This window comes from Neovison vison, chromosome 6 (genome assembly GCF_020171115.1).
Source record: "Neovison vison isolate M4711 chromosome 6, ASM_NN_V1, whole genome shotgun sequence".
Taxonomy (NCBI): Eukaryota; Metazoa; Chordata; class Mammalia; order Carnivora; family Mustelidae; genus Neogale; species Neogale vison.
Window position 1 is genome coordinate 221,855,006 of NC_058096.1, and position 26,279 is coordinate 221,881,284.

The following is a 26,279-nucleotide window of genomic DNA, read 5'->3' on the forward strand; positions in this document are numbered from 1 at the left end:
GGAGGAGGAGGAGAAACGGGGGTTACCACCTCTGGGATCTGCAATACCCATTTAGTCTTTGAGATTCCCAGTGGCCAATGCTTTTCATTTTTTTTAAGTGATGATATTCATTAGATTTTTATGTAATGAGTTTACAAAGAATCACAGATATTGCTATCACTTAAATTATTATTTAAGATTGTATTTATTTATTTGACACAGAGAGATCACAAGCAGGCAGAGAGGCAGGCTGAGAGAGAGGGGGAAGCAGGCTCCCCGCTGAGCAGAGACCCCCCCCCATGCGGGGCTCGATCCCAGGACCCTGAGATCATGACCCGAGCCAAAGGCAGAGGCTTAACCTGCTGAGCCACGCAGGTGCCCCGCAAGGGGCCAATTCTTGAATGCTTTCAGGAGTGGGAAGTTCACCCCCTACTGTAGCTCTGACCCAAACACACCAAGAACGCAAACCTATGTCCCCAGAGGCAGGAGCAGCTCCGGGCCCCGTGCCCATATGCTGAGGAGTGTCGGCCCCCCGCACCCCAGGTTAACCCTTGGAGATTTGGGAACCTGGAGCTGACGTCTGTCGCTTTCCATTCTCTGCACCTGTGATTCCTCTTTTCAATTAGCAATAATCGCGCCTCGGATAAACCCCATTGGCTACGATACTGCCACTGCGCAAAGCTGCACCTGGGAGTCCTCTGATCCCTCCTCCTCGGGTAGGGCCTTGCAGAGCGTGGGACAAGGATCTCTGTGGTCCTGGGGAAACCTTAGGTATGACTCAGACACTAAGTATGAATTCACAGGGGGAGGCAAACCAGCCCCTTTCAACCCTCTCCCTGTCTCCCCGACTGCATCAAGGAGAACGTCTCTCCGGGTGCTGGGGCCTTCCCAGGGTCTTACACATAAGGCTCGTGTCCTTGCTGAGCAGAGCAGGCAGGCCTCCATCATAGGACCTCTGTCTGCAGCCTCTGGTCTGAAACTACTGGTGTTACTGGATTTCCTGTGGCCACTTTGATGTTTCTATTTCAGGCAAGTGATGACGGTTTGCCATATATGGTGGCCTCTGACCCAACTGAATGCCGGCTGCAGAGTCCCTCAGCCCTGGGTCCACAGCAAGGCCCACAGCTCGGAGGCGTGGCCATACTGGGACTCTCCCACAGCCCAGCCCGGGAACCCTGCTTACTAGAAATCTGCTGGGACATCCTCCCAGTTGCCATCAGCCCCTACGGTGACTTCCACCACCTCAAAGGAAAGAGGTCTTCCCTCCCTCTCCTCCCGCCCACCACCCTCGCTGGGGAGAATGGGAGCTCCTGGGAGGGTCCCCTTCTGGAACTTTCCCTGTGGGCTTATTCTCTTCCGTAGAACAGGAGAGGACAGAGAGGATGGGACGTGCCCTTTGGGTTGAGTCATACAGTGGTGTTGATGGTGGGTTTCAACAACTGTGGAGTCTAGAACCTCAATACATACAATTTCCTAGTTTTCGTTCTAGAATGTTCCATAATAGGGATGTTTTGCAATTCTGCAACTGGGCCTCTGTTCTGAGAAGTCACATGATGCCTTGGAGCCGGACACTTAGTCTTTTGGGCTGACAGAAGATTGAACGGGACTCAGGCTCCCTGGGCGTCCTGGGCCCTCACCCGCCTCCTGACGAGAGCCGCCCTTGTCCAACAGACTCGGCCGGCAGCGGCGGAGCGTTCGCTGGGCTGCGTGCCCTGGGGCCCGTCCGGCGTCCAGCAAATGCTCATCAAACCGTCGTCTGCGGTCGAAGCCCGCGCCGCCGGCCCTAGAACCCCGGGCAGAGCGGGGCTGACCCCGGGCAGGCTCCAGCAGGAGGCCTCCGGTTCCTCAGGTCCCCCTAATGTTGCCGGTGACCCTAACACACCGATGACCAGTGACAATCTTGAGCAATCGCTCCGCGCCAGACGCCAGCACCAACAACCTTCTTGGCCGAGGAGGTGGATGAGAAGGGCATATCGAAGTCCGAAGGGTCCGAGGCATAGTGTGGGCTCTGCGGCTTGCTTATCGCCCCAGACGGGCAACTCACTCTCCCTATTCCCCGCAACTCCTCCGCCCTGTGCGCTGCACCCGCTCCGCTTTCCAAGGCCCCTGTTTCCCAGGGTGGACGGGGTACGCGCCCCGCGGCACGGTGCCAGGGAGCGGCGTGGAGCCGGCGACAGCCCCGGGCCCCCGCCCGGGTAGGGCGGGCCGCGCCGGGGGCCTCAGAGGCGGGGCGGGGAGGGGAGGGGCCGGCGGCGGCGGTGGCGGCGGCGGCGGCGCGCGGAGCAGACCGCAGTGCGGCCGGCGCTAGGACCTGCGGGGGCCTCCTGGGCCGCGGCGCCTCCCGCTCCCCCGCTCCCCCAGCCCTCCTCCCCCCACCCCAAAATGAGGAAACGGAGCAACTTGTTCCAAGTTGTGCAGCCAGGGCTGCCTCGGGGTGCGCAGCCAGCGCGCGGGGGCCCTCCTGGGTGTGGGCGCGGGGCGCGGCCCGGGGGCGCCCCCTGAACAGGTGAGCGCGGTGGCTGGGGGGTGGAGGGGAGGTGGGGGTGAGGGGAGAGACTGCGGGGCAGTGGCGGGGTGTCAGGGGGAACCCCGAGGGCTCCGGGGGCGTCCCGGGCGTGCGGTGGAGAGGCCGGTGTGAGCGCGAGAGTGCGCGTCCGGCGTGCGCGGCGGGTACGCGGCTGGGGTAGCGGGTGGTTAGAGGCGATCGGGCGCAGGGTGGGGGTGTTTTTCTGGGCGCGAGTGTGCGCGTCTGCAAGCTCCCGGGTGTGTGTATGCGCGCGTCCACGTGGAGGGATGTTCGCGTGTGGCCGAGATGCGTGTGCGCGGCCCTGCGTGTAGCTCTGCGTGCGGGGGTGGCCCAGTGGCCGGCGCCCCGCGGCTCCGTGCCCAGGTGTTCAAGTGTGGGTCTCTGTGTGCGCTGGGGGGTGGGGGACAGGTACACACATTTCTGGATGTCTGAGAGTCTGCCCGTGTGTACACATGTGTAGAAGTGTGCACACCTGTCTCCAGGTGAACGTGCTTTTGCTTGCATACCCGCGTGCCTGTGGGTCCCTGTGTCCACCTGTGTCCAAGCCCCATGTGTTTCTGTGTGTGCTCGTGTGTACATGGATCAGTATGCGTGTGAGTACACTTGGGGCTGGGGGTTTATGGGGGTAATACTGGAGGGTCAGAGGCTTATCCCCCTCCACCGTCCCCACTGCCCAGCCACCGGCTGTAGTTAGGGTCCAAGGAGGAGGAAGGGGGTGGACAAGCCCCTTCTGCAGCAGCAGTAAGAGACCGCTTGTCTGTCCTAGGTTGGTGTTGGGACTGGGGGGCATCAGAGAGTTTCTGCGGATGGCCGGAGGAGCCCAGTAGGGCTGCATGCCCCCTCCCCCACCCCTCCCGGCCCCACCCTAGGTTCAGAGATACTTGGGAATGACCTTGAATCACCTTCTGTTTCCTTGCCCTGCCCCTGCCCACTTATCAGAAAAGAGGAAGAGCCAAGCTCAATTAGGTGGCACCACGGTCCCCACCCACTGTGTGGCCACTGGGGCCTGAGCCAGCAGGCACTTCTCCCCTCCCCCCCCCATGGCCACTCACTCTGGGCCCACCTTGTGGCCCCGTTGCCCTTTCGGGACAATGGAGGGGCCGGACTCTATGGTTTCCTTGCTGATGTTCCATGGCTGATAAGGAACTCCTGTGGGTAAAGACCACCTCCCCAGAGAGGCTTTGGGGAGCCACTACCTGGAGCCCCCAATGGGGATGCCCTCCCACCCTTGCCTCCCCCTGGCCTGGGCAGGAAGTGGTTAGTTAGTAATGGCCCTGGGCCCCAGTCTGCCTCAGATTGGGGCTCTCCAGCTACTCTCTGCCCGCCCCCAGGTGAGCCCCCGCTTCCTCCGTGCCTGGCATCCCGCGTTCGTCTTAGCCAGGATGCCAACGGTGAGTACCCCCAACCCAGGCGCTGGGGTCCGGGGCCATGCTCCACCAGGCCCACAGCCGCGGGACCTCATTCCCATGTCGGGGGGCTCTTCTCTGGGACTCAGGCCCCTTCAGCCAGTGCTGCACACTTTTTCACTGTCACCTGATGCGACCTTTCTGTCACCTTTTCTTCCTGACCTTCTGGTTTGGGACCCGGGGTGTTTGAGTGAGATTCCTGCCCTGGCTGCTCCCTCTGGATTCTGTCTCTGCCGGGCTGTCTTTTGCCCAATTTCTACTTCTTTCTCTCCCTGGGCCTCTCCTTCATGCCCCTTTGTCCCTCCCCCACCCCTTCCCCCACCTCTCAGAGGCGCTGGGCCCCAGGCACCCAATGCATCACCAAGTGTGAGCACACGCGCCCCAAGCCGGGAGAGCTGGCCTTCCACAAGGGCGACGTGGTCACCATCCTGGAGGCCTGCGAGGTGAGTGGTGACTGGAGGGCCTGGGCGCGGGCGGTGGGGTGGGTCTCTGCCGGGACCCGCCCCCCCCCCCGTGCCCCCATGCCCCCAGCCCCGACTCCTGGCTCCCTCCCTGCAGAGCAAGAGCTGGTACCGTGCCAAGCACCACGCCAGCGGGCAGGAGGGCCTGCTGGCGGCGGGGGCGCTGCGGGAGCGAGAGGCCCTATCAGCCGACCCCAAGCTCAGTCTCATGCCGTGAGTCTGCGGATGGCCCAGGGTGGGTCTGGGGACGGCCCGGGATGGGCGGCAGGAGGGCTGGGGCGGCCTGGCCCCAGCGTGCCCTCCGGCCCGGCCGCAGGTGGTTCCACGGGAAGATCTCGGGCCACGAGGCCGTGCAGCAGCTGCAGCCGCCCGAGGACGGGCTGTTCCTGGTGCGCGAGTCCGCGCGGCACCCCGGCGACTACGTGCTGTGCGTCAGCTTCGGCCGCGACGTCATCCACTACCGCGTGCTGCACCGCGACGGTCACCTGACCATCGACGAGGCCGTGTGCTTCTGCAACCTCATGGACATGGTGGAGGTGTGGCTGCCGCAGGCCCCGCCCCCTTCCGGCCCCGGGACCCCGCCCCTTCGCCCTGCCCCAGAGCCCCATGGTCTGCACCGTGGAGCCGGAGGGACCCGCACCCCGCAACCCCCTCCGCCCGATTCCGGCAACTGCTGGGCCCGGGACACCCAAAGCTGCCTGCTCAGTCCCAGTGCGGGAAGGAGCGGCTGTTCCCCGCAGACTACCAGCCCTGCAGCTGGTCTGGGTCTCCGGGTCCACCTCTAGGGAGGATCTGGGGTGCTTCCTCTGGGCACCCCCTAGGAACCTCCCTGTCGACACTAAGCCACAGACCACCGCCCCACCTTCCCCAGGATCCTCCTGTTTCCTAGCTTGGATCCTTTCCGTTCCCATGGAAACCAGTCCAACTCCCCGGGTGGGAAGCGAAGCCGTTCTCCCTGGCTCCTGCCCGCCCCACTCAGAGAGCCCCCGCTGGGGAGGGCACAGAAGGCAGGAGTTCCCTGCCAACACCCCCCCCCCCCCCCGCACTACCACCCCCAGTGGAGGGGGGCCAGGCTCACTGCTGCCTCTGCCCCAACCCCACCCCGCAGCACTACAGCAAGGACAAGGGGGCCATCTGCACGAAGCTAGTGAAACCCAAGAGGAAGCAGGGCACCAAGTCGGCAGAGGAGGAGCTGGCCAAAGGTAGGGCCCTCCCCCTCCCCAGGGGGCCCACGGCCAAGGCCACGTTGCATGAGCGTGTTGCTGTGCCGGCACTGTGAGCGAAAGACCTGGGGCAGCCCTCAGGTCAGGCAGGGGCACCCACAGACGCCCACCAGCCCACAAGGAGCGAATTCCCACCCCTGCTGCTGCTTCTGTGTCCCCATCATCCGCCCGGTCGCCTGGGCCAAAGACCTGAACCCCAGCCCCAGCCTGGCCTCAGACCGTCCCACCAGACCACCTCTTCCATGGGACCCCTGCCTCTGGGCCCCCAGAAGTGACTTTCTTCCATGAAAGTCCACCCACGTGGCTCTCCTGCCTTCCAGAACCTTCCCTTGTGGCTGAACCATCTTTCTCCGTTCATCTACAAACCCTTCCTCTTTGCTTGCCTCCTGGTTTTCCTCTCTGGCCTCTCTGCTATCGTGCTTTCTGTTCCCTCCACCTGAAGTGCTCCCCTACCCCCCAATAATGAGATCTTCGATGCTCAAGGCCCCGAGCAATGCCCCCTCCCAAGGCCACTCCTGAACCTGATGATGGTGTCTGTCTCTCCCAGGGAAATCTGGATGATTCGGGGATGGCCTCAAGGGGAGGCTGGTGTCCCTGTCCTTGGCCATGACTAAGAGCTCGTGATTTGGAGGGGGGGCTTTGGGGAGGAAGGGGAAGGGGACCAAAGAACCTACTAGAGGAGAGAGGACGGGAGAACACAGGCATGTTTGAGACAGGGAGTCAGGGAGGCTGGACCCCAGACCCTTTAAAGCACTTTAGAGCACTGGAAGATTCTAGAATATTCTGGAAACGTTGCCCTTTAGAGCAATGGAAGATTCTAGAAGATTCTGGAAACGTTGCCAGAAGATTCCAGAAGCTTTACTGGTCCCCGTGTCTCTTGTATTTTTTGGTGTGTATCCTGGGTGGCCAGAGGTACAGGATTTTAAAGGGAAGAGCCTCTGGATATTTGGAGGGACACAGTGTTCAGGTAGAAGTAAGAAGGGCAGCCCTAAAGGGTTTGTCAACATCGCCCCCTGGACCTGATGGGGCGTTCCTGGAGAGCAAGCCTGGGGTCCCCCCCCCATAACCCCTTTCCTGGGGCAGACAGGCTCTGCTTTCCAGCACTTGACTACAGGGCTGGGAGTGGGGGGGGTCTCAGGCCGTTGCTAGGAGCAGCTGTATGTGTGCCCTGGCTGGAACACAGCCGGGGACCCCACCCGGCTTCTCGCCAGGTGGGGCCCATTCCCCCGTGACCCCCTCTCCCCTCCCCCCCCACAGCTGGCTGGTTACTGAACCTGCAGCATTTGACGCTGGGCGCACGGATTGGAGAGGGTGAGTTTGGAGGTAAGTGGAGGCCTCGGTCAGAGGCTGAAGGGGGGAGGGGGGGGCGTGTTCAGGTTTAGGAATCACTGGGGGGTGAAGTAATTCTTCCCCCGGTTAGCATCTGCTCTGTGAGGGGCTGAGGTCAACTCCAGGAGGTGCTCCGCGGTGGTGCGTGATGCCTTCACCCCTCCAGGCCCTGTGCTTGGACGCCCCTCCTGGGAGCTGTTCCCCTGGAAAGCTCTGGGGCTTACTGAGGTCAGGGGTCGGCTTCCCTTCTCTGTAAAGGGCCCGAGTGCACCTATTCCGGGCGTTTTGGGCCAGACAGTCTGAGTCCGTGTTCAGCTCCGCCTTTGCGGCAGGGAAGCAGACGCAGACACAGGTAGATGAACGGGCAGGGCCGTGTACCAATAAAACTTTATTTGCGGCCTGACACGGGAGCGCCGTGTAATTTTCCTTTGTTGCAAAGTAGTATTCTTCTTTCGATTTTTTCCCCCAAACATTTAAAACACTAAAAACCACCAGAACTTAGGGGCCCTAACCGACTGAGCCGCCCAGGCGTCCCTGAACTTGGGGTCCTGGCAGAAGCGGGGTGCCCTCTGACAGGATAGGATTTGGCCCCCAAGCGGCAAATGCTTCGTGCCTGTCTCCGATCAGCTTGTGGGCATGAAGGGTTTCGGGGCCCGGGGCCCCGCAGCGGTGTTGGGGCGCGTGGGGGTCGGGGTAGGCGGGCATTCCTACGCCCCTTCTCCCCACAGCGGTCCTGCAGGGCGAGTACCTGGGCCAGAAGGTGGCCGTGAAGAATATCAAGTGTGACGTGACCGCCCAGGCCTTCCTGGACGAGACGGCAGTGATGACGTGAGGCGGGGGCGGGGCGGGGCGGGGGCGGGGCGTAGTGCGGGCGGGGACTGGGCCGAGCCCTCACGCCCACCTGCCGGCCCCCCCAGGAAGATGCAGCATAAGAACCTGGTGCGTCTGCTGGGCGTTATCCTGCACCAGGGGCTCTACATCGTCATGGAGCACGTGAGCAAGGTGGGGGTGAGGCCTGAGGTGCCCTCGGGGCCTGGGGGGGGCCGCCGAGCAGCCTCGAGCCCCCCAGGCCCATCTCCCTCCCCCGCAGGGCAACCTGGTGAACTTTCTGCGCACACGGGGCCGGGCCCTCGTGAGCACCCCCCAGCTCCTCCAGTTTTCCTTGTGAGTGGGGCTCCCGGGGCAGGGTGGGGTGGGGGGGCCTCCAAGGTCAAGGGGACACTGAGGCTCGGAGCCACCCCCGCCTCGGGCTCCGCCCCCTCCCCAGGCACGTGGCCGAGGGCATGGAGTACCTGGAGAGCAAGAAGCTGGTGCACCGAGACCTTGCCGCCCGCAACATCCTCATTTCCGAGGACCTGGTGGCCAAGGTCAGCGACTTCGGCCTGGCCAAAGCTGAGCGGAAGGGGCTGGACGCAAGCCGGCTGCCCGTCAAGTGGACGGCGCCGGAGGCTCTCAAACACGGGGTGAGCCCCCCCACCGCCCCTGGGACCCTCAAAGCCCTGGTGTCCCTGCTCTGTGACCCTGGGCACAGCTCTCATTTCCTCTGGACCTCTCTTAAGGGAATGGCTCTGCCACCCCAGTGAGCACTTGACCCACGGTCATCCCCTTTTAACTTACATTTGGCCTCTCCCTTGTGTGAACCCCTCTGGGCCCGGGTTTCCCCATTTCTGAAACAGACAGGCTCTGTCCTGGGCCCGAGAATACCAAGGACCCCTCCCTGCACTGGGTCTGAGTGCCATTTGGCTCAGGGAGGCTCAGAGGGAGTCTGTTGGGAGGAGACCAAAGAGTGAGGGTGAGCCCAGGAGGACTTCCTGGAGGAAGCCGGGGCCCCTCCTCACCCTGATCCTGGGCCCCACAGAAGTTCTCCAGCAAGTCGGATGTCTGGAGTTTCGGGGTGCTTCTGTGGGAGGTGTTCTCATACGGCCGGGCTCCGTACCCCAAGATGGTGAGTGGGGCCTGAGGGGAGGCTCTGGGCTCCTTGTGGGTCTGACGACTGGGGCCCTGACCCCAGCCACGCCATTGTGCCCTCTGCCCACAGTCGCTGAAGGAGGTGTCTGAGGCCGTGGAGAAGGGGTACCGCATGGAGCCCCCCGAGGGCTGTCCGGGCCCCATCCATGCCCTCATGGGCAGCTGCTGGGAGGCTGAGCCTGCCCGCCGGCCGCCCTTCCGGAAACTGGCAGAGAAGCTGGCCCGGGAACTGCGCAGCGCGGGCGCCTCGGCCCCAGTGGGGGGCCAGGATGCGGACAGTGGTCCCTTGCCCCGAGGCCAGGAGCCCTGACGCTGCCCATTGGGGCCTCGGGCCCCAGAGGAGAGAGTGAAGGGCATGGGGTGGGGGCACGGCCAGGCCTGAAGAGGGTCAGGACCGGTGAGCGGCCCGTCTGGCTCGCAGCAGGGACAGGCACCCACAGGGGACTCCAGGCAGCCCGTGGGCACTGCGGACCGGGGAGGCGAGGGGTCAGCCCTCCATAAAGACTGCTTTCCAAGGACAGCCTGTGTCTGAGTCTCTCTGCGGCCCTTGGAGTCCTGCACCCCATGGGACCCCCCTGCCACCATCGCTCAGCCCGGGGCCTTCCGCTTGCCCGGTGTCTACCCACTGAGGGCCCTGCCCAGCCGGGATCTTGCAGCCACCGCAGGGACACAGGTCTCCAGGGATGGAGCATGGAGACCCCCCAGGCCCGTATCACGACCACCCCTGCGGACCTACTTAGGACCATGATTCCTGCTGTGGTACCCCCACGGCCACCGTATTGGGGTGATGCCTCCACCACCTCTGCCTCAGCCCTTGCCCCTCAGGGTGGGCAAGCGGGAGCCCGGGAGGGTCTCACCCTGTGGTGCTCCCAGACCAGTGACTCCGGGGGAGACTGACTGCCAAGTGTGGCCCTGCCCCTGTGTCCACACCCCACACAGAATTTGGGACATGGGCTTGGACCCCCAGGTTCTGAGCCTTGTGGCCCTGACCTGTGGTGACCAACCATCCGACCTGAGAGCATTTCCAGGATGAGGGGGACATTAATGCTACATGTTAGTGCATCTGGTGAGCGGGGGAGGGGGTCCCCCAGCCTGGCTCCAGCAGCCCCTCTATGAGCAGGCATCTTTTTGGGGAGGCAGTGGGGATCTGAAGGCTCACACCAGCCAAGGGCTCTGCGCGCACAGGCTCAGTTACTGCTGTGACTGACCGTCACCCCCAGCTCAACTGGTGTTTCCATCCAGCGAAACTTCTAGGATGCCTCGAGGGGTCTCTGGCCAGGCTGGGGTGGTTCTCACCCCAGAAACCCCCGAAGCTAGGGCTGGGGAGGGATCGCCAGACCACGGCACACCTTCCCCCTTTGGCTGGTCCACCTCCAGCTGAGGCTCGGGGACTTTCACAAGGTCACACTGAACGCCTGTGGTGCCCCCCAGAAGCCTTCCTCACCCACTGGCCTCAGTTTCCCCACCTGCACCTGAAGGGGCTTCGGGATTCTTCCTGGGGGAGAAACAAGGAAGGGAGGCCAGTGGGGCTGAGCGTGGCCTGACCACCCAATCCAGCTGGAGGGGTCGCGTGGCCCCGCCCCACCCCGCCCCGCCCCGCCCCTAATCCTGTCCTCTAAGCTGACGCAGCGTCTGCGCCTTCAGCCCGCGCCGCTAAGCCACCAAAGCCACAGCGCCTAAGGCCCAGATCCCTCTTGCAGCCTCTTAACCCACCCGGGGCCAATTAGCTAATTGGGGCCTGAGAACAGAGCAGCTCCTTAGTAATGAAGCAATTACAGACTTAGGGACCCCCCGCCCCCGCCCCCTACTGCAGGCCTCGTGCCCCCGGCTCCAGAGCCTGGAGCCCACCTCAGGGCTTCAGACAGGGCAGCTGGGCTCACAGGGCCCCGGGGAGCCTTGGGAAGCACCAACCACGCCTCCCGCCTGGGCTGAGGGAGGCTGGGGCCCCCTGCCCGACCTCCCCCACTGCTGGGCGCGGAGGCCCGACGCCCCTTCCTGGCCCTCAGCAGGAGCCACAGCTGGTTCCTCATCCAAGGCCGTTAGTGCGCGCAGGTGGACCCACTCCTCGGGGGGCCTGGCGCCCCGTTCACGGGGTGCCCACAAGCCTGTCTCTCCTTCCTGCGCCCCTCTCCCTACAGAGCCAACACCCAGGCAGGGGCCCTGTCTTCCTCGCATTGCTTCCTGGTCCGTACCCGGGCCTGGGCCTCCTGCCTCCCTCCGCAGAGACAGTCTCCCTCCTGTCCTCCATGTCTCTGAACCCATCAGACACTTTCTTGGCCTCACCTTAGCCCCCCAGCCCCAGATTCCCCTCCTCTTGGGCACCAGGCTCTTTGGGTGGGCGGGGGACGGTTGGGCAAGCCGGCCTCAGGGCCTTCCCCTAGGACCTGCTCTGGCTCTTGGGCCACTGCCTCTGGGACAATCTTGTCATCCCCTGTCCCCAAAATGGGGGCCTGGGTATCACCAGTGCCTCCCTGTTCCCCAGCTTTCTCCCGGAGGATTGTTCCTCTGTCCCCTGTCCCCCATGTCCGTCCTGAGAGCCCTTGCCCTGACCGGGCCTCTAGCTGTCTCCCAGCCTCTCCCGTCTGCCCACAATAGATGCGTCCATCCGAATGCCTCCCGCCCTGCTCCACAACGTTCCGTGGTTCCCTGGTGGCCTCCCCTTCATGCAGAGCTGTGTCTCGCATCTCAGCTTTGGCCTCCACCCCCCCAATTCTGCTGACTTTCTCTAAAAGAGCAACCCTCCCCCCGGTTCCCCCTCCCTCCCCTGCTGGGGTTTTCTCACTGGCCTTGGAAGCACCTGACATGCTCTGTCTTCTTTGCGGATTGTCTGTCTCCTCTACTGGCATGTCAGCGCCAAGATGCGTTCTGTTCACTGCTATGAACAGTACCCAGGATACAGTAAGTGCTCAGTAGCATTCACTGAATGAATGAAGAGTGAACTTCTATTCATTCCTCAAAACCCAGCGCAAATGCCCCCTACTCCCTGGCCAGCTCGGCGTCTGGGGGAGCCAACTGGAACGGCCTTCCCCTGTCGGGACCTTGGCTTCCCCCGCCCCCGTCACCACCTGTGAGTCTGAGAGGAAATTTCTGCGGCCCCAGCTGATGAACATAGTAGCGGCGGACATGGAGCGCCTGCTGTGTGCCAGTCGCCGTGCAATGCTCTCGACTTGGCTTCCCTCCTTGCCCCATGAGAGCCCCATCAGGTAAGTCCTGGTGTCACCCTTCTACAGCTAGGGAAACTGAGGCCCCGAGAAGGGGAGGCCCTTGCTGGTGTCCTGTGAGGGGAAGTGGACCCAGGCCCGTGGCCAGCCCCCCCCCACACCAGCCTTCCTCCCCCGTGCCCGCCCTCTGCAGCTCAGAGCAGCCAGTGCCCGGGCGGGAGGGGCCGCCTCAATTAATCACCTCGCGCTAATCTTCCCCTCGCTGGACCCCAGCCCGCTCCCCGCCCCATCGGGCAGGGCCAGGCCAGCAGCAGACGGGGTGCTGGGCCCGCTGGGGCCAGAGCTGCGTGGATACTGGGGCCGTCGCGGGGCTGCTGGGGGCGGTGAGTACAGGGCAGGTGGGCGCAGTGGCAGCTGGAGGTCCAGAGAGGCCCCACCCCGGGACGGAGGGACAGTGGGGGCAGCCTCCCAGCCTCCTGCCTTCTTGGAGGTCCCAGGCACACAGAGGGATGGAGAGACAGACCCACCAAAGCTGAGCTGTAGGTCGATGGAGGCCATCGGGGAAGGCTCGAGCGGGGAAGGTGGGACTAGAGGTGGAAGGACAGACGCACGGAGAGGAGACGGACGGACGGACTGCAAGAGCATCCTGAGGGCCAGGGGGGCGGGGAGGCGGAAGGAAGGTGCATCTCCCCCCAGGCCCAGCGGATGCCGGGGGCTCCCCTGCCCTCCCCGGCCGGCAGTCCCTGCTGCTGTCTCACCGCCTTCCGTCCTGCTGCCGCCCGGCCAGGTGGGGCGAGGAGAAGCCATGTTCCTGAGCCCCGGCGAGGGGCCGGCGGCGGAGGGTGGGGGGCCGGGCCCGGGCGAGGAGGCCCCCAAGAAGAAGCACCGGAGGAACCGCACGACCTTCACCACGTACCAGCTGCACCAGCTGGAGAGGGCCTTCGAGGCCTCCCACTACCCAGACGTTTACAGCCGCGAGGAGCTGGCGGCCAAGGTGCACCTGCCCGAGGTGCGCGTGCAGGTGAGGGCGGCCACGGGCCCGGGGGGCGGGGCCAGAGCCGCGCTGCGACCCTCCCGGTGTGTAGGCGTGAGCTCTCGAAGCTGGGAAGGCTTCCCAGAGGAGGGGAAGTGGGACTGGGACCTTAGCGTTTGAGTAGGAGTTTTCCAGTTAGAAAGGAGAAAAGGCCGGGGTGCCTGGCTGGCTCGGCTGCTAGAGCACGTGACTCCTGATCCCAAGGTTGTGAGTTCGAGCCCCACACCGGGTGTAGAGATTACGTTAAACTAGAAAGAAAGAAAGGAGAACCGGTGATCTCTAGGCATCCAGGAGTGCGCGCTGAGCTGTGGGACACGTTGCACGGGGGGCACTTCCGGCTGGTGCAGAGCCGGTGGCCGCGGAGGCCGAGCGCGGCCGAGAGCGAGCTCGTCGTGAAGGGCGTCCGCTGCCAAGCTGAGCGGCTTGGACCCGGTGCCCGGGGCCTAGAGAGGCTGCGGAGCCTGAGGGGCTCGGCGGAGTGGCGAGGGCTTCGCTTCGGAAGACTTGGGGCTGATTTGGTGGGAGCTTGGGGGACCCTTCGAGACAGGTAACGGCATGTTGGCACTGCAGGTGGGAGTCAGGCCAGACGGCAGGCAGAACCCTGCAGAGCTGGGAGCCCCGAAGGACACAGCGGGGCGGGGAAGAGAGGGCTGGCTCCTCCTCTCGGGTCCCCAACTGGGAGCACCCCTCTCGCTATCTCCAGGTGTGGTTCCAGAACCGCCGGGCTAAGTGGCGCCGCCAGGAGCGTCTGGAGTCAGGATCCGGGGCTGTGGCAGCCCCAAGGCTCCCCGAGGCCCCAGGACTGCCATTTGCCCGCCCCCCAGCCATGCCACTGCCCCTGGAGCCCTGGCTGGGCCCCGGGCCCCCAGCCGTTCCAGGCCTCCCGCGCCTCCTGGGCCCAGGCCCGGGGCTGCAGTCACCCTTTGGGCCCCATGCCTTTGGTCCAGCCTTCACGGAGGGCTTCCCCCTGGAGGAGGCATCCTTGCGGCTGCTGGCCAAGGAGCACGCACAGGTTCTGGACAGGGCTTGGCCCCCAGCCTGAGTGGGGCCCACCCAGCCCTCTCTTCTCCACCTGTCCATGGCCACCCACGCTGGAGCCCCCATCCCCAGCCGGCCCTGCAGGGAGACGGGCACCGTCTCAGGAACAAGATGGCCTGACCCCAGGCCTCGGTCTCCCCGTCTGCCAGACTGGCGTGGGGTGCACGGTGAGGCTCTGGGACAGCGAGGCCATCGCGAGCTACACTCCTGCACCCACGTCCCCTGCCCGCGTTCGTCCTTCACAGCTGAGCCCCAGCCCTTGGGCCTCCTGCCCGCAGAGAAACCCCCGCTTTCACTCCGTGCGCCCACCGGGGCCCCTCGCTTCACCCCTCACACGGCTGCTTTGTGGGCGAGGAAACCGAGGCCCAGAGAGGCCAGGCTTGCCGACCAGCCTTCCCAGAACTCAGATGGACCCCAGGACAAGGAGGCCACGGAGGGCAAGGAACAGGGTGTGACCAGGCTTGGGACCAGCCTAGCGTCCGCACGACAGGGGACCTCCCCATCGGACGCGGGAGCCGGGGTCAGGACGGAGGGGAGGGGCTCAAGGGCAGAAGCTGCCGGCGACCAGCACCCTGTCTGAGCTCGGTCTGTGAAGGGACCACAGGCTCACTGCTGGGTCCTCACGCCAGCACATACCCGCTGGGGTTCGAGCTGGTCTGCTCAGCTCTGCTCAGCTCACTTGGCATCTGTACGTGAGTCCCATGGCCGCGTGTTCTTTATGTTGTAGCAGCTGGGCCGCTCACCCGTCCAACCGCCCACCATCCGCCCACCATCCGCCCACCCCCCATCCACCCGCCGGCCATGCAGTGCAGACACGCTGGCGAACGGATAAACCCCTGCCCTGGCGGAGCCCCGCCGGAGCCGAGCAGCACACCCGAATAAACACACGTACGCCAAGCGCCCGCTGGCTGTAAGTGCTGAGGGAAAGCAAGACAAGAGGCAATCGAGTGTGGGGCAGGACTGAAGTTTAACAGGGCGGTCGTGGGCCTCTTGGAGGGGACATCGGAGAACTGGAGGAGGTAAAAAGAGTGAGCCATGGGGACACCTGCGGGAAGAGCCACCCAGGCAGAGGGAATGGCACGTCCAAACGCCCTGGGGCAGGACTGGGCCCAGTGAGGGGGAGGAACCACCAGGAGGTCCCTGGGGCTGATCAATGAGCGAGGCGCGGGCAGGGAGGGGACAGGAGGCAGGTCTGGTCAGGCCTTGTGGCCATTACAACAGTTTCTACCCTGAGAGTCCTGGAGCTCCCCGGGCAGGAGGGCTGGGACCTGCTCTGGACGGGCCACCAGGGAGGGCAGGTAATCCGCTTGGCGCGGTCCTCCTAAGCGGATGAGGGCTCCGGGTTTCCTGGGAGGAGTCAGAATTAGCCCCCAGCCCTGCCCACCCCGCTAAACAAGGCAGCACAGAGGGGCCTGGAGGGCCCTGGTCCAGCCCCCCAGGTGGTACCCGCAGCGCGCCACTCCACCCCTGCAATCACACACCCTCTCCGACCCGGCCCTGGAGGCCCTGCCCCTAGTCAGGCAGGACAGAAGTGGGGCCGCCGGGAGCTGGTTCTCACTCGGGCTGTGGGTCAGGTTCCTGGGCTCAATGCAAGACTCCCGATGCACTTCCTGGTGGGGTGGGCGCGGGAGAGGTTGAGCCCCGGGTACGAGTGGGGTGACAGGAAGACGGTGGGTAGACCTAGGTCCCGGGGCTCAAATGGCCAGTGCAGAGAACACGTGACCTTAGTAGGAAGGAGAAGTCCCGTCCCTCTGGCTGGGCCTGCCAAACCAGGAACGGGGTGTCAGCCAGGAGTCCTGGAGCTACCCCCGTCCAGGAACTACCCACCGGGGCGACAAGGACCCAGAGCCAGAGGGAGCGGGCCATCAGGATACCGGAGCCCCCGAGCCCCGCACATCCGAAGGGAGAGCCCGCCCCAGACGTGTCCGTCTCTCTCCCACGGCCGCAGAGTTGGGAACAGCGTTGAGTCCCCTACAAATGAGAGGCTTGTCTAGAAAAGCCTCCCCCTGGAGCCGCAGGCCTGAGGCACCCCTTCACCCCCTGGCCCCCGGGCCTGCCACCCTGCCCACCCGCCCTAGACAGCGCCCTGATCCAGCCTTGCTGTGGGGACCAAATGGGCACCAGCTCAGGGGGCTCCTCGGTCCTCAGAAAACCCCGTTTTCTCCAGGAAGATAAAGTCTCCCGTGGAGGCCAGGTGGAGAAGCCGAGGCGTGCCGCGGGGTCCTCCTCCGGGGCCTGGCGAGGTCCCAGCACTCCGGCCGGCTGGCCACTGGCCCGCTAGAACTTCCGGTTCTTGCTCAGGCGGTTGTGACGCCAGATGTTGTGTTTCCGCAGCAGCCGCCAGTACTCCCGAGTCTCGGGGTCCAGCTCCTCCAGCTTCTTGGGGGGGCCCACGTTCATCTGGAACAGCCTGCCGTAGCATGGGCAGGAATCAGGCAAGGCACAGCCCCAGAGGGCCCCCGACCTGGGGCGCCGTGGGCAGAGGTGGCAGCAGCCTGGGCCCTGCAGCCCAGCCACATGGTGGTGGTGGTGACCTCCCGGGGCATGACCTCCCCACCCCGAGCTGGGGATGCCCTGAGTCTTCTGCCTCCTGGTCACTGTCTGTACTGTCTGCGGGGAACACCTCCCCACCCATTCACTCAAAATTTCTGAACTGTCCCTAATCTTTAAGAATCAGCACAATCAATGGCTTCTATGTCCTGCTACTGGTCCTAGGACCAAGAGCAAAGTCTTCCCTGCATCCCCCGGGGCCCTGCAAGGACCGAGATCCATCACCTCCCCGCCTCATCTCCCTCTATGCTCCGCCTTCACTTCCTGCTGGTCTAACAAACTGGGTGCAGTCCTGCCCCAGGGCCTTTACACTGACTATACCCTCCACCTTTAAAGCTCCTTCCACCCACTGGGGTCTTGAGTCCTGCCTCCCTCCCCCAGGGAGGCCCCACGGAAACTTCAGATTTGATCAGCCAGACCCTCTTTCCCCCCTCACGCGCTCTCTGGGCTCTCCAGCCTGGCTCACTCACCACTCAGGGTACTCTGAGTCTGGCTTCAGGACCACGTCCTGACCCTCCTTGTAGATGTTGACACCCATGGCATGGGTGGTGAGTCGGACAGGGTCTGTGCACACGTCTGGGTCCTTCAGGGCTTCACTGGCCACACCGCCTTTGCCGCCTTTGCCCCCCTTCATGACTGCGGGGTGGGAGAGTCATTTCTGCCAGCTGCGGCCGCGGGAGGCCGGCCTTCCCTTCTGCCCCTCCTACCGCGGGTGCCCCCCACCCCGACTAGACCGTCTGCTGCACCCAAGACGATTTTAAGTGGGACATGGCCTGCATCGAACACTGACGCTTGGAGCGACCGATCACTGCTCTCCAGCTCTGTTCCTCTCACAGAGAAGGGGTGGCACGCGTCCTGAAGCCCCTACCCCTCGTCAGCTCCCTCCTCCCAACAGGGCAGGCCAGGCCATACCCGGGAGGTTTTGCCTTTGTTTCAAGCGCCTAATGCTCAGATGGGCCCCAGTCGTCCTCCAACTTCTAGTGGCGATTTGCTCAAGATCACACAGTGCCGTTAAGGCCACAAACAGGACTGGGACCCAAGTTCATGACAACCCCAGCCCCCAAGCAAGAAAAACACCCCGCACCTGCGCAGTTGAGAGCAATCCCCTCCCAGGGATCTTATACTGCGCCTGTGCACAGCGCTTGCCTCTTTGCGCTTGCGCAATGATTCTAGGAAGCCCCCCCCCCAATCCAGCGCCTGCGCACTATTTCCCCAGTGTCCCAAACTTCTCTCCTCTGGGTCCCTCTCAACCCAGCTCACCCGGTCTCTTGGCATAGCCCCGTATAAGGAGTCTTCCAGGCTCGGCAGGCACCGGGAGCTCCCGGGTCCGCCAGCCGGTCCAGGTCCACGTAGCCCCAAAGAGGCGTCTGGCCGCCATGACGTATGCTGACTGCCGGCACGTGCACTTTTCCGGGAGACGACAGCGGCCAAGGGGTGCTTGGGAGTTGTAGGCTCCTACAGATTTCTGGGAAATGTAGTATTCCAGTCGGGCGTCCACGGTGCCTTCTTTAATCTTTTATAGATACCCTGTTACTGTTAAGAGGGGACTTTCAAAAAGTATTTCATTTACCTATTGCCCTTCTTCCGTTATCACTTTAAGGTCACGCTTTATACATTCCCGATTCTATTTAACGGGCCATTACTGAAAGCCTAAAAGGACCTAATACCTAAGACTCATTATATTTCAGACCTTTTGCCAAATCCGTTCCCAGCGCGATCTCCTTTAGTCCTCACAAGTAGGAGGTAGGTACTATTATTAGCTTCAGCTTCAGGGACGGAAAGTTATACCGGGACGTACCCTCTGCCTCCCAACTGGGAGCGAAACCGGAAGTCCGTCTACAATAGGGTCCGTGCGCTGCTTCCGGTGTCTCTGGGGTCGAAAGAGTCCGCCTCTCACCTTAATACTTCCCGGTCCCATTTCTTCCCATCTGCCATCCATTGGAATAATGCCCACAGCCGTCCATGGCAGGCAGTGATCACTAACCCCAATTTGTAATTGAAGAAAGGGGTCCAGAGGGCAGCCCGACTTCCGCTCGCGTGAAGAGGCCCGGGATTCGAACCCTTGGTTCCGCCACCCAGGGCTCCCGCGCGGCGAGGCTGGCTGGGCGAACTACATTTCCCAGCAGGCTCCGCACACGCGCGCAAGCCCAGTGGGTGCGAGCGCTGCCCGGACAGACCTGGCGGCGCCGGGACCGGGAATCCGGGACCCGCGGCCGCTTGAGGACTGTCCGGCTGGGGACAATCTGGGGGCCTCGAAGTCCGAGGCCACTTCGGTTTAGGAAGTGAGTGCCTCGGTGGGCAGAGCGGGGTCTGGAGGCGGCGGCTGGGGAAGGGGGTCTGAAATCTTGAGGCTGGGGTCCGCGAGGGGACTGGGGGTTTCACTCGTAGCTTTAGGTGGAGTTACGTTTTCAGGCAGGATTCTGAGGTCCGGGTCAGAGTCCGGGGTTGGTCTTGAGCGTGGCCTTGGAGGTTTTGAGACTAGGCTCCGCTTTCTGGAGTCTTGAATCTCTAATATTGAGTCTGGGGTTCTGGATCTAGTCTTAGGCTGAGGTCCTGAGTGCGAGGTATCGGGGACCGGCACCCAGCGCGTTTGTGTAGTCAGGCTGAGTCTCCAGCCTGGGTTACAGGTCGCGCTAGGGGAGACTTGGAAGAACCAAGTCTGGGGGAAGAGGGTCCACGGGTGGGGAGAGGCCTGGGCTGACAGGTCCAGGGGCGTGCTCCCAGGTTCCGAGCCTGTGAAGCCACTCTCTTACCACTGCCTATTTGGCATCTGGATTTCCTCAGCCGTAAATTGGAGACCATAGTGGACCCGTCCTTGCAGGGTATGGTGGGGGCTAGATTCTGTGTTCTACACGGACAGCACCCACCTGGAGCCTGACACCGTGCTGGCACTCGGTTAGTCTTATCTTCGAATCTCTCTTGCAGATGCTGGTCTGAGCCTGGGGTCCAGGCATGGAATTCTTGACAACTTCCCAGTCTCCCGCGGGCCCTCCAGCTATGGACTTGGAGGAGCCCAGGGACACACTTTCACCCTCTCAGGACCTACCCCCCAGCTGTCAGTGGGACCCGGTGCCGAGACGCTCCGGCAGCCTGGGACAGATGGAACTCGATGGGCCAAGTATTGAGGACCTGGTACCCCAGTTTGAGGCTCTGCCTGGTGATCTGGTGGGCTTGTCCCCAGATGGACCTCCCTGCCCTTTGCACATGGCCACGGGCCATGGCCTGGCCTCTGGGGACATTGCTGATGGCCATGGGCTTTTGTCTGCCGAGGCTGGCCGGGACGACCTACTGAGCCTTTTGCACTGCCAGGAATGCCCTCCTTCCCAGTCTTGTCCCAAGGAACCTCCGGACCCTGCCCCTCGCCCACTGCAGCCCCCTGAGGACCCAGACGGAGATACCAGCGCTCCGGAATGGGCGGAGGGAGCTTCTGCCGAGCGGGGTGGCAGCAGGAGCTCCAGCAGCTCCCCGGAACCCTGGCTGGAGACAGTTCCTCTGGTTGCTCCCGAAGAACCACGTGCCAGTACCCAGGTAGAGCCTGTCCTGCCCCCCAGGGGACCTCTGCTGCCAGGAACCAAGCCAGGGCACTCAGTCCTACCCCTCTTCTATCTTCTTCCAGAGCCCCAAGACCCCGGTGCCATACCCTGCCCTCCAGGAGGGTGAGTGTCCCGCCCACCCTGGCCCCAGAGATTTAGCAATTTCAGAATCACCCCAATCAGGCTCCTCCCAAAAACGGCACAAAGCTTCCCAGTAAGGAGTTGCTTCTAGAGAGGCTCTGAGGTTGGTTGAGTAGATTCCAGATGATGTGGGAGAGAATGGTGAGAATGTTCTAGAATGGATGGGGGCAGGAGGGGCAGGCGTGGCATTCATGGCGCTGGGTTTTAGAGCAGGGGCTGGCAAATTACCATCTACGGGTCAGATCCAACCCGCCCGTTTGGGTTTGTCTCATGAGCTAACAGGGGCTTTTATGTCTTTAAGTGGTTGGAGAAAAACAGCATTTCTTGTTGTGTGAAAACGATGTGCAACTCCCATTTCCGTGTCCACAAATAAAGTTTTATTGAGACACAGTCATGCCCATTCATTTACATATTGTCTACGGTGGTTTTCGTGTTACAACGGGCAGGTTGAGTAGTTGCAGGGCAGACCGACTGGCCCACAGAGACAGACTGTCTGCAGTTTGGCCCCCTGCGTAGAAAGTTTGTCACTCTTGGGATGCCTGGATGGCTCAGTCGCTGAAGCGTCCAACTCTTGAGCTCAGCTCAGGTCTTGATCTCCGGGCTGTGGGTTCAAGCCCCGCGTTGGGCTCCTGGCTGGGTGTGGAGGCTCCAGGATGTGCTTTTTTTAAAAAAAAAAAAAAAAAAAAAAGGAAAGAGAGAAAGAAAAAAAATTTGTCAATCTCTGCCCTGAAGACATGGAAAGAAGCAGTTCTGGCCACCTAGAATGTTCTAGGATTTCCCCCCAGACTACCTAGGGCTACAAGTCAAAGAGCAAGTTTTATGGTTGTTGGAAGGTGAAGCTCGTTTGGACTTAGAGTTCCAAGAAGGTGCTGGAATCATGGGTGGAGCAATGACTTACCTTGGGAGTTCCAGAACTTGGCATTTTGCTCCGTGGTTCTAGGTTTAAAAGAACCTGGGTTTGAACGTGTTCTAGAATGGTGAACAGAGCTGTCTAGACTGGGGAGTTTGGTAACCATGGAGTGAATAGAGCTTATCTGCTTACAGTTCTAGACCAGGGGGTGTTCTAGGCCTGTGGACAGGGCTTTCTGATTCCAGAGTAATCAGAAAGTTCTAGAGTCGTGCTATACAATAGAATCATAACGTGAGTGATGTGTGACTTTTTTTAAAAAATTGTATTTAGTGTGAGAGGGAGTGTGTGCTTGTTAGCCGTGAGAGGGGCAGAGGCAGAGGGAAAGGAAAGCCCCAGCCAGGGGCGCCTGGGTGGCTCAGTCAGTTAAGCATCTGCCCTTGGCTCAGATCATGATCTCAGGGTCCTGGGATTGAGCCCCACGTTGGGCTCCCCACTACTCCCTTCCCCTCTGCTGCTCCCTCTGCTTGTGCTCACTCTTTCTCTCTCTCAAATAAACAAATGAGACATTAAAAAAGAAAACCCTGAGCAGACTCCTCACTCAGTGTGGGACCCGATACAGAGCTTGACCCCATGACCCTGATCTCAGATCAGGACCCGAGCCGAAATCAAGAGTCAGATGTTCAACCAGCTGAGCCAGCCAGGTGCCCCTGTGTGTGACTTTGAATTTCCTAGTTATCTGCTTTAACAAAAATAAACACGGGGCACCTGACTAGCTTGGTCAGAGGACGTGGGACTCTTGATCTCACAGTCATGATTTCGAGCCCCATGTTGGGTGTAGAGATTGCTTAAACAAAAAGCAAAAACTTAAAAAAAAAAAAACCACCGGAAAAAGTAATAACATTTTAAGTAACTCAGGCGAGTTAAGGTGTCATTTCCACGTATAATCAGCATCTTAACAATTATTTTACCTTTTTTTTCATACTAAATTTCCCAAATCCAGAAATCCAAAATGCATTTCTGAGTGCATAATCCCTACACGTGTGTGGCCGCTAGCATACTAGGTGGTGTGGTTCTAGAAACCCTGAGTGGACCTGTTTGTTTTTCCAGAATGCTTAGATCCCAAAAGATAGTGGGCAGAAGGGGCTTTAGATAAAACTCACTTCAGGTCATCCAAAGCTGGGGCCTTCACCTGCAGTGCTAAACCAGAAAAGCAACCACTTCTTGTTAGGACATTCTAGAACTGGCTGGTTCTGGATTGCTCAGGAATTACGGAGCCTTGACTGCAGAGTTCCCGTGCAGTGCTGGGCTAGGTTGGTGGAATTCTAGAACTACACGTAGAGTTGCTCTTTTCTGGACTACTCATATCCTCTTGGGCTCGCTGGGGACAGCCGAGGTGTTCCGACCATTTGAGGATGTTCCAGAACCATAGGAAGAGCCAATGGCCGTGATGGCCAGTGCCATTACGATTAGGAAGTTACAGAGTCATGGAGTAGGAAAATTTGGTTCTGGAGGGGTGCTGATTTCTAGACCCTGCAGAATCCTGTGGGGTGGGACCTGTGGAAAAGCTCTGGAACCACGAGGAGCCATTTGGGGTTCTGGATAGTGTGAGAATTTTAGACGTGGGGGAAGTCGTCTCTTCCTGCTCTGATTGGGGAGTTCTGGAACCGTGGAGTTGCCTGCAGTCCTGGGCTGAGAAGGGAGAGTTCTCAAACAGCCAGAAAGCTGACTGGCTCCGGATTGATTCGGGGGATTCCTGAACCTTTGAGAGCAGTGGTCTGTGGTTTTATAAGGTTGCTGGTTTTAGAAATGGGAGTGCCTGGTTCTAGCTGGATGACAGAATTCTAGAAAGCCAGGGTGGAAAGCCAGGAGTGCTGGAGTACTTCCGGGATCTGGCCTCGGTTCTAGACTCCGGGAGGACTCTTGAAACTGCCCCATGGACAGAGTCCGAGCTGGTTGTAGACGGACAAGAGCTCTCTAGATGTCTGGCTCCGGAAGATGAGATGGTTCTAGAACAGTGGGCGGATGCGTGTGGTTCAGGGGGGCTAAACCACGGGGTAGATCTCTGTGCTTCCAGACCCCTGAGGGAGCCGAGACCCAGGGCAGCGCCCGTGGGGTTGCACGGGCGTGGTTGGGAGCTCGCAGGGGCTGACGGTCCTCCACTGTTGCCTTCAGTCCCTGGTCCCTGTGACCACGAAGACCTCCTAGACGGTGTCATATTTGGGGCCAAATACTTGGGCTCCACCCAGCTGGTGTCTGAGCGGAACCCGCCCCCCAGCACACGCATGGCCCAGGCCCGGGAGGCGATGGACCGCGTCAAGGTGAAGCCAGGGCTGGGCAGGTGGGCTTCCCCGGGGCCAGCGGGCGGGTGGATGGATGGGCTGCCGGCCAGGTCCCCCGAGGCCCTCGGAGCCCAGCACAGCAGAGGCTGGGTCTTCGCAGACCTCCACCTCCCCCCGACCCCCCACCCACAGGCCCCCGACGGGGAGACCCAGCCCATGACGGAAGTGGACCTCTTCGTGTCCACCAAGAGGGTCAAGGTTCTGACGGCCGACTCCCAGGTACGGGGCCGGGGCCGGCTGCCGGGGTACGGGGGCCCTGCTGAGGGCCCGCACAGCCCGCCCAGGCCCGGTGTCCCCCCCACTCCAGGAGGCCATGATGGACCACGCCCTGCAGACCATCTCCTACATCGCGGACATCGGCAGCGTGCTGGTGCTCATGGCGCGGCGGCGGCTGGCCCGGCGGCCGGCGTCCCAGGCCCCCAGCCACAAGCTCTACAAGATGCTTTGCCACGTCTTCCACTCCGAAGACGTGAGCAGCCCTGCTCCGGGCGTTCTGGTGGGGGGGTTGGCGTTGGGGGCGGAACTCAGGCTGGCCTCACCCTCTTCCAGAGCCCTCCTGGCCATGCTGTCACTGCAGTGTCCTCCCACTGGTCCCCAGTGCTGGCCGCTGTCTCCCTCCCCACCCCCAAAGTCCCTGGCCCTTCCTGGAAGCCCCGGAGACTGGCGGCCGACCCCTGAACCTTCCCGGCTCCAGGCCCTTCTCCCTCCCCTCCCCTCCCCCCAGAGATTCCCCAAGACAGTGGCTGGTTTCACAGTCCCCAGAAGCCACAGGGGATCCACTGCCGCCTGGGAATCGTGCCCCTGCCACGGGGGCGGGAGGGCTCGGCCCTGAGGACGCCAGAGGGTTTGGGGGACCTGAAGGAGGTGGGTGGGGCACCCCCCAAGAGATGTCACCCATCGGCGTGCAGGCCCAGCTCATTGCTCAGGCCATCGGCCAGGCCTTCTCCGTGGCCTACAGCCAGTTCCTCTGGGAAAGCGGCCTTGACCCCAGCCAGGTGGGCGCCCAGCAGAGCCAGGCCGCGGGCCCCGGCCACCTCCACAACGGGGACCTCGACCACTTCTCCAACAGCGAGAACTGCAGGGAGGTGAGCACACGGAATGGTGGCCCCCCCCCGCCTCCCCCAGGGCAGCCCTCATGCCCCCTCCACCCCGTGTCCCCCCTCCCAGGTGTGCATCGAGAAACGCCGGGGCGAGGGCCTGGGCGTGGCCCTGGTGGAGTCGGGCTGGGGCTCCCTGCTGCCCACGGCTGTCATTGCCAACCTGCTGCACGGGGGCCCCGCTGAGCGCTCGGGGGCCCTCAGCATTGGGGACCGCCTCACCGCCATCAACGGGACCAGCCTGGTGGGGCTGCCCCTGGCCGCCTGCCAGGCCGCTGTCCGCGTGAGTCCACGCCGTGGGGTGGCCGGGGTGTCCTTCCCTGGCGCCATCTGGAAGGGGCAAGGCAGAGTGTGAGGTCCCACCCACCCCAGTGTGCTGGGGAGACAGAGCCTCCGAGAGGGGGCGCTGCTGGTCCAGGGGGACCTTGATAGTGTGAGGGCAGCATATGAACTCAGGCAGTCTAGCTGCAGGGCCAGGAGCCTTCCTCTCCACCATGAGGCTGCCAGTGTGTTCTTGAGCCTTGACCCTTGTTGCCAGCTGGAGAAACTGAGGCCCGGAGCTGGGGAGGACTTCCCATACCGTCCAGCATGTTACTGAGCGAGCGTGGCAGATGTTGCTAGAACCGTGCTCTTGACGGGGAAACTGAGACCGCAGATGTTCTAGAGGATATTCTAGAACCATAGGAAGAGATGGGGAGGGGAGAGGTCACCGCTTGGCCCCAAGGCCTCCTGGCTTGAGTCTGTGTTCTTAACTGCTTCTCGAGGGGTCTTCTAGAATCCAGAGCCTTGACTCTGAAGCTCCATTTCACGAGTGGATAAACTGAGGCCCTGGGGTGCTACAGTGTGCCGAGAGGCCCGACGGCACCCTGGAGGCCCCACTAGGCCAACAGCCCCCGTCCCGCGCAGGAGGTGAAGTCACAGACCTCAGTGACCCTCAGCATCATCCATTGCCCACCGGTCACCACCGCCATCATCCGCCGGCCACACGCCCGCGAGCAGCTGGGCTTCTGCGTGGAGGACGGCATCGTGAGACCCTGGCCCCAGGACGGGGAGGTTGGGGGGCGGAGTGGGGGCTGGTGGCCCTGAGCGCAGCCTCCTGAGCCACCATGGCACCTCTGTCCCCACGCCCTGCAGATCTGCAGTCTGCTCCGGGGCGGCATCGCAGAGCGCGGGGGCGTGCGCGTGGGGCACCGCATCATCGAGATCAACGGGCACAGCGTGGTGGCCACGCCGCACGCCCGCATCATCGAGCTGCTCACCGAGGCCCACACGGAGGTGGGCGGGCAGTGGGCGGGGTGGGGGCGGGGCCTCCTGCCAGCGCGCCGCCCCCCACGAGTCACCACCTCCTCTCTGCCTTCCCCGCCCCCAGGTCCACATCAAAACGATGCCAGCGGCCACCTACCGCCTGCTCACCGGCCAGGAGCAGCCCGTGTACCTGTGAGCAGCTACCAGCGTCCCCTCCCTCCCACCGCCGTGCCTTAGCCCCGGGGGCCCTGGGAGCCCGTCTGTGGAGACTCCCAGGCTTCCCAGTGCCCTGTTGTTTTCTGACGGAAAACATTAAATGCTTAAAAAAAAGGTCTAAATCTTGGCTTGAAGTCTGAGGGGTGGAGAGAAGATAGACAAAACCAACTCTCACTCTGTGTC

The 26,279-nt window shown here is 62.3% G+C and overlaps 4 protein-coding genes and 1 pseudogene across 4 annotated transcripts; 3 read left to right on the forward strand and 2 right to left on the reverse strand.

Moving 5' to 3' along the window:
- Positions 1-577: 577 nt before the first annotated feature.
- LOC122910937 lies at positions 578-662 on the reverse strand (annotated as a pseudogene).
- A 2,281-nt stretch (positions 663-2,943) lies between these two features.
- On the forward strand, positions 2,944-9,411 carry MATK (megakaryocyte-associated tyrosine kinase). Its single transcript, XM_044255455.1, has 13 exons — positions 2,944-3,099; positions 3,838-3,897; positions 4,242-4,355; positions 4,471-4,586; positions 4,690-4,909; positions 5,482-5,575; positions 6,854-6,919; positions 7,654-7,753; positions 7,843-7,927; positions 8,016-8,089; positions 8,193-8,388; positions 8,784-8,870; positions 8,964-9,411. Exons 1-13 carry the CDS (start codon positions 2,959-2,961, stop codon positions 9,201-9,203), a joined length of 1,593 nt encoding a protein of 530 aa, XP_044111390.1. The 5' UTR covers positions 2,944-2,958; the 3' UTR covers positions 9,204-9,411.
- Positions 9,412-12,859: 3,448 nt separating this feature from the next.
- On the forward strand, positions 12,860-14,129 carry RAX2 (retina and anterior neural fold homeobox 2). Its single transcript, XM_044255456.1, has 2 exons — positions 12,860-13,075; positions 13,791-14,129. Exons 1-2 carry the CDS (start codon positions 12,860-12,862, stop codon positions 14,127-14,129), a joined length of 555 nt encoding a protein of 184 aa, XP_044111391.1.
- A 944-nt stretch (positions 14,130-15,073) lies between these two features.
- Positions 15,074-18,530, reverse strand: MRPL54 (mitochondrial ribosomal protein L54). Its single transcript, XM_044254563.1, has 3 exons — positions 17,936-18,530; positions 17,146-17,311; positions 15,074-16,535 (listed from the first exon to the last, which is right to left on the reverse strand). The coding sequence occupies exons 1-3, from the start codon at positions 18,051-18,053 to the stop codon at positions 16,403-16,405; spliced, it is 417 nt and encodes a 138-aa protein (XP_044110498.1). The 5' UTR covers positions 18,054-18,530; the 3' UTR covers positions 15,074-16,402.
- A 73-nt stretch (positions 18,531-18,603) lies between these two features.
- APBA3 (amyloid beta precursor protein binding family A member 3) lies at positions 18,604-26,212 on the forward strand. The gene is made up of 11 exons (XM_044254562.1): positions 18,604-18,957; positions 19,601-20,203; positions 20,292-20,331; positions 23,372-23,517; positions 23,671-23,757; positions 23,846-24,007; positions 24,447-24,623; positions 24,706-24,918; positions 25,542-25,661; positions 25,770-25,910; positions 26,005-26,212. Exons 2-11 carry the CDS (start codon positions 19,628-19,630, stop codon positions 26,074-26,076), a joined length of 1,734 nt encoding a protein of 577 aa, XP_044110497.1. The 5' UTR covers positions 18,604-18,957; positions 19,601-19,627; the 3' UTR covers positions 26,077-26,212.
- Positions 26,213-26,279: the final 67 nt, after the last annotated feature.

Excerpts from the sequence above, each read along its gene's own strand:
- MATK (XM_044255455.1), top strand. The coding sequence starts at position 2,959 with ATGTGTAGAAGTGTGCACACCTGTCTCCAGGTGAACGTGCTTTTGCTT. Across the intron at positions 4,356-4,470 it reads CCATCCTGGAGGCCTGCGAG|AGCAAGAGCTGGTACCGTGC; the intron begins GTGAGTGGTGAC and ends CCCTCCCTGCAG. Across the intron at positions 8,090-8,192 it reads CAGCTCCTCCAGTTTTCCTT|GCACGTGGCCGAGGGCATGG; the intron begins GTGAGTGGGGCT and ends CCCCCTCCCCAG.
- RAX2 (XM_044255456.1), top strand. The coding sequence starts at position 12,860 with ATGTTCCTGAGCCCCGGCGAGGGGCCGGCGGCGGAGGGTGGGGGGCCG. Across the intron at positions 13,076-13,790 it reads TGCCCGAGGTGCGCGTGCAG|GTGTGGTTCCAGAACCGCCG; the intron begins GTGAGGGCGGCC and ends CGCTATCTCCAG.
- MRPL54 (XM_044254563.1), bottom strand. The coding sequence starts at position 18,053 with ATGGCGGCCAGACGCCTCTTTGGGGCTACGTGGACCTGGACCGGCTGG. Across the intron at positions 17,312-17,935 it reads GGGCTATGCCAAGAGACCGG|TCATGAAGGGGGGCAAAGGC; the intron begins GTGAGCTGGGTT and ends CCCACCCCGCAG. Across the intron at positions 16,536-17,145 it reads GACTCAGAGTACCCTGAGTG|GCTGTTCCAGATGAACGTGG; the intron begins GTGAGTGAGCCA and ends ATGCTACGGCAG.
- APBA3 (XM_044254562.1), top strand. The coding sequence starts at position 19,628 with ATGGAATTCTTGACAACTTCCCAGTCTCCCGCGGGCCCTCCAGCTATG. Across the intron at positions 23,758-23,845 it reads TTCTGACGGCCGACTCCCAG|GAGGCCATGATGGACCACGC; the intron begins GTACGGGGCCGG and ends CCCCCACTCCAG. Across the intron at positions 24,624-24,705 it reads ACAGCGAGAACTGCAGGGAG|GTGTGCATCGAGAAACGCCG; the intron begins GTGAGCACACGG and ends CCCCCCTCCCAG.